The sequence below is a fragment of the Primulina tabacum genome, chromosome 16 (assembly GCF_025594145.1).
Source record: "Primulina tabacum isolate GXHZ01 chromosome 16, ASM2559414v2, whole genome shotgun sequence".
NCBI classification, from domain to species: domain Eukaryota; kingdom Viridiplantae; phylum Streptophyta; class Magnoliopsida; order Lamiales; family Gesneriaceae; genus Primulina; species Primulina tabacum.
The window spans coordinates 4,127,363-4,133,402 of NC_134565.1; the positions used below are offsets into that span (position 1 = coordinate 4,127,363).

The 6,040-nt window shown below is 31.9% G+C and overlaps 1 protein-coding gene across 1 annotated transcript; it reads right to left on the reverse strand.

Moving 5' to 3' along the window:
- Positions 1-860: 860 nt before the first annotated feature.
- LOC142529315 (uncharacterized) lies at positions 861-1,812 on the reverse strand. Its single transcript, XM_075634819.1, has one exon. It carries the CDS (start codon positions 1,763-1,765, stop codon positions 1,223-1,225), a length of 543 nt encoding a protein of 180 aa, XP_075490934.1. The 5' UTR covers positions 1,766-1,812; the 3' UTR covers positions 861-1,222.
- Positions 1,813-6,040: the final 4,228 nt, after the last annotated feature.

Consider the following 6,040-nt stretch of genomic DNA (forward strand, 5'->3'; position numbering starts at 1 on the left):
ATCCTTAATGCTGTGACTTAAGCCAATGTATGTCCACAAGATCATTCCTAGGTGTGTAAATTTTGATGGGAAGTGATCAAGAATCATACAAAAGCAAGTATTCAGATGGAAACATGTTAAATGGGTAGCTGTTACACACTGTTAATAGTGTTAGTAATGTTTTTAGTAAGACTTACAATCTTATCCTGAAATTGTATTGTGTTTCTTTCATGTGTTGGGTTTCCAGACATGGATAGTGGGTGTAAAGTTAAGAAGTTGAATACAATTGTATACAGCTATGCTGTCCTCTTCTCACTGAATTCTTGTTTGCTTTTTGTTCTCATTCATTTGCCTTTTCTAACCCCCATAAGGTTCTAAACTTGACTATGACCATATCAAACTTCTTTAAAGTCTGTAATTTTCACCAAGATTCATCACTCCGCTTTTAAATAGTTCGCGGAAACCGTCGTCGTCGCCGCTGTGGTTGTTCTTCCACAATTTTTTGGCTTCATCGGGAAAAAGTTGTATTAATGCGTGATTATTGATGGTATTACTGTTGTTATTATGTGTAATATATTAAGCAAGAATTTTTTCTAAAAAAAGTCCAATTTATATGTTCATTCACACTTTAAAAAATGCATTTATTTGTGTGTATCTAAAAATAATAAAATGATAATCACTGAAATATTTTGATATATTCAATAATCTTATTTTCTGAAATAAAATGCTTTACATGAGAATTGCAAATTATAATATCGCAATATACTTTCCCTCGCCTTATATTAACCAATGTCATAATTCATATATATATATATATATATATATATATATCAGTTTTGATATACTGCACACGTATCTATGAGACTCTAGCTGTTCGTAGTATTCAAACATGGTATACTGAAAATATGAGAAATCATAAGACGAGAAATGTAGATTTTCACTATGCATGTGAATATGTTGAGTGCTGCATTATTAGCTCTAAGAATTTTCATTCACGCTTGAATACTTCCAACATATTCTGATTACATCGAAAAAAACAACTCAGATTCTGTCGATAAAGGGAACTAAAAGATTCAAGAATTAAAATTAAAATACCTTAAAGTGATGCAATATTTTCTGCTACCCCAATCCTCCTTTTTTATTCATGATCAATTCATTTCTCTAATTAAGACTTGAATATTCTTGAATCCACACAAACTTCTGTTGCTAACCCTTTACTTCAAATGTTTTCCGTTTGAAGATTTCAAGGCCTAAACTTAATCCTACAAGATTGGCAGGTGATCTCCATACACGTCGAATCAATCTTTCGAGTAGCCCTATCCTTCATTTTCTCCACCCTTTCCACCTCCTCTCGAGTCCTCTCCCATATATTGCGTGCACGTGCGAATTCGGCCTGAGCTAGCTCCATCTCCCTCCTCGTAAGCTCCCGTAGACGTTCAGCGTACGATTTCTCCATCGACGCCAGCCGAATTTGCTCGGCAGCTTGCCATTTCAGAGCTTCAACGCAGCTAGAATCTATCTTCATATGATCATTGTAGCTTTCTCTAACTTTTGATCTTATTAGAACACCGTTATTGTCCGAGGGTGGCTTGAGTACCGGTGAGACACTTATTGATAGCTTGAGGTCTAGCGACGGAGGCTCGAAATGATCGATCAACGATCGGTATGAATCCGTCGGCCCCCAAGAGGGAGGAGGATATGATGAGGAGGCTGCTGCATGATGTGGAATGCTGGAGAATAGTTGCATTTCTTGATGGTCTTCTTCCATTGAAGAATAATGTGACATAATTAATATGTATGTATTGTATATATTTTAGAATTATTAATATTATGGGGTGTCCTAAGGGTTTTTGAAAGAGTTGGAAAGAAAATCGGGCACATTTATAAGCATTTCCCACAAAGGGTTACTTTAAAAAATGCCCCTATATTCGATCTCCATGCAAAAATAATAATAAATAGTGCACCGATTCACGCATTGCGTGCTTGTATAATATTTTTTATAACTTATTTGATTTATATTTAAATGAGGATCAAAATATAATTATAAGAAATAGTGAAGGACTACACTGTAATTTTGATATATAAATTAAAAAATTAATTGAAAAATAAAAGAATAAAAAAATGACTTCAGTGAAAATTGAACCTATAACCTAAACCCCAAGAACCAATGACTATATCCACTGAACTACATATAACTTGCATTTAAAATTTTAGCATTTTGTTAATATGTATAATTATTAAAACAGACCATGACACCAAAATTAGTTACTCTAAGTGTCTCAAACTTAATAAAATAGTATAGATAACTTAAGCAATGATCCTGTGTATCGATGGATCTTGGACTATATTTTGTGTGTTGACCTAGTTTTTCACTTCATATGCACCAAAATTATACACAAAAGAAACATCTCTCAATACTTTCATAATCTTTATTTTTAAATTTTAATTAAAAAAATTTAAGTCCAATGTTAATTGTTGATATAAAGCCCTAGTCCTAGATGAAGACCATGTTCTTTTAAGTCCTTTTTTTCTCTCCCAAAAGCGCCTAATTTTTTTAGTAAACTACTAATTGACTCGAAGATTTCTCCCTTATTTAATATTAATTGGACTTTATATTAAATTAAATAAAGAAATTTGGGAGGAAAGATTTGCTTATAGAAGCGATAATTACAAATCCACGTGCAATGGGTTTTTTTTTATTATTTATTTATGTTTTGTGGTATATAATTAGAGGGCCTTTTTTTAAGGGCACTTTGCTTTTCTTTGCATGGTAGGCCTAAGCTTGCCTGCCCTCTTGCCAATAGTGTAAAAAGTCATCTACTTTTTTTTCACTACATAAAGCCCACGCTCCCAAGCACGTGGGGTGGGTGGGAATGGTTTCGGAATTGATCCAGCTAGATTTGTGAGCCAATATATTATTTATATTTTTCTTAAAAAAAAATTTAATTTAGGTTTAACTTTTTTTAATAAAATTAGAATCTTGAAAATATTTAAAACATATGTCTAATCCCATCTCTTCCCTTGGTAGATTCCGAATAGAAGGGAGGGCTTTGGTGTGTGTCACGCCTCGAGACCGAGGCGTCGGTGATATCCGGTATTGTTAATCAAATAACAACAAACCTCGTAGCAAATAGCCAGCTATCAGTCTATTTCATAAAATTTCATTGTCTTTACATGAAATAAAAAATACTGAAGTTGCGGAAGCGAAAAGTACAAACATTTACGAAGAAAGACAAACGAACATTAATGGGCTTGAAGATCCAGAACTTGAATTCCTTCCTTCTAAATAAGCACCAATGTGACTTTAGGCCTTCCCCCTCCATACCAAAGATTGCATGGTTTATGGCATTAATCATCAATGTGACTTTTGGCCTTCTCCCTACATACCAAATGTTGCATGTAATTTATTCTCCTCTGTAACATAATTCATCTTCAATGCAATAACTAAAATCAACTTGATATTTTGTCTCTTTGTATCGTAAAATTTTGGGTCTTCACAGTGTGAGCATATGAAACTGATTTTTTTGGATTCACTTCTCATGTACTTAACGTATTATTTCGCTTTTATGTTATAATTTATGCATTTGATAAGAGAGAATGTGTTAAACATACAGAGATGTTAATACAAAACAGTAAACACCCGTACGAAGCCAAATGAATTCATGATTATGGGGGCTTTTGTGAAAGTGTTTACTGTTTAGATGAACTCATCTCATCATATGTATGGGATTCGAGATTTCTGTGCATTAACATGTGCCGCCAGTTTGGCTAACATTGAGGACTTTACCTTTTTAATTTCTTTTTGCAAAACAAATAAATAAAATATCGAGTTTAAGATGAATCACTAATATTAAATTAGACAGAAAAGATGAGGTTTAAATTTTATTTAAGCTTGGAATTCTTGATATATTTAGTATATATATGTTTGAAATTGGAAAATCATGTCATAAATTATTAGAAGAGTGTGTCCTCTTGTGAAACATTTTCAGGTCAACCCTACCGATATTCACAATAAAAAATAATACTCTTAGAATAAAAATAATATTTTTTCATGGATGACCAAAATAAAAGATCTGTCTCAGAAAATACGACCCGTAAAACCGTCTCACATGAGTTTTTGTCGTCTTATTAGAAAATAAAGTACTCTTTGAGAGAAGTGGGCTAGCAACCATTTTCCAAGTTGATTTGATATTGTCTTTATCTCATTATCGGCTCTTAAATATGTGTATTATTATTTTATTTTTTTGCCTTTTCCTTAAACCAAAAAAAAAAATTAGAAAAAGTGATAAATTTTAATTTGCGCATCACTTTGACAATGAAATGAAATTTATGTTTTGACCAAGTTGTGATTTGTCATAAAGCCATATATTTTCAATTGATAACAAATAGAACATGATATAATCAACCATTTTTTTTACTGATTTTTATACAAATTAAAAGCACAAATCAGATGCAAATCGATTTCTGAATCTCTAAATTTCCTTACATCATATTATTTTCGAAGTTGTATGATAATTAAATGATTTACAAGTTTTCACATTTAATTTTGTAACTAAGCTCTTGAAATTTGTCGATAAATACGTTGCCAAATAAAGAAAACAGCTGAAAAAGAAAATAAATATATCAAAGGGGAGAGAGAAAATAACAGTCGAGAAAGAAGTCAAAATTATATTTTACGATATAACAAAAGACATTGAGGTTATTTTGAATATGATTTTATATAATTAGCTGATATAATCTCATCTTTTTATAAAGTCTTATACGATCTTACTAACTTACTTTGAAATTATATATAATTTTACAACTTTTTAGACATTTTGCTAATTAAAAAAAAAAAAGAGGAAATTATAACCAATTGATCCTATGTATGTTTTGCTTTTAAAAATAATCCTCCTCTATGCATTAATGCATGTATTGAAAAAATCAGAAATCGCTATGCAAATATTATTACTTCTTCAAAAGAAGTTTAATTAAAATGATTATAGGCCATTGATCATTGGTCCAAGCGTGTCAAATAGTGGCATATCCTCGCATTCGAAACCTCATCCCCGATTGTAAATTATTTTTTTTTAAAAAAAAAAGATTGAGTACAGTCTCGTCGTCTTCTAGTAGAACACATGAATTTTTGTACCAAATGAGCCCCAGCCATGTTCGATTTTCACTAAATATTACCTTTGGGGGAGAGCTTAAAATAGAGTAGAGTTAATCCAAGATTGGAGGAACATGAACTCGTGTGCTGATTTAAATACATGGATACATACATTGGTCATTTTATAATGAGCAGGTCTCTTGTGAGACGATCTCACGAATCTTTATCTGTGAGACGGATCAATCCTACCGATATTCACAATAAAAGGAATACTTTTATCAGAAAAAGTAATATTTTTTCATGGATGATCCATATAAGAGATCCATCTCACACAATACGACATGTGAGATCGTCTCACAAAATACGACCCATGAGACCGTTTCACACAAGTTTTTGCCTTTTATAATAATTTCGTTGTCCGATGGTAGTAAAGTTGATGGAAGGGGTAATTTCAAATGCACGTCGAGTTAGAATTGTACCAATTCTCTTCTCTATATCTCATTTTTAAATTTGTTCGAGTTCTATTCAGATTGAATGATTTGATTTCGACAAGAAATTTGAAATAGAGGATTTTAAAGGGCTACACAAACCAAGGATTTGAAACTCCAAAGAAAAACAACAAAAATGAAAGCTAAAGAGTTTCAAATTCCGCCATCCAAATGCATTGAGGACATTTGGCCTGAGGATTTGAAATCCAAATTCCCCAATTCCTCCACACAAACCATTCACATAATATATTGTTATTGGACAAAATTTAGATCCATCCATTGTAAACAAGCTTATACTAACATTAAAGATTGCAATGCCGAAAAAAGGAAAAAAAATTGGAATAAAACTAAAATCTACAATTGATAAAAGAAAAAGTACTTGCTACCAAATCAAGCAACCATCATTTGTGTGTAATGCATGAAAACACCCCAACAAATTGCACCAGAGACAATGGAAGAGAAGTAAAATTAACAAGTGACACGA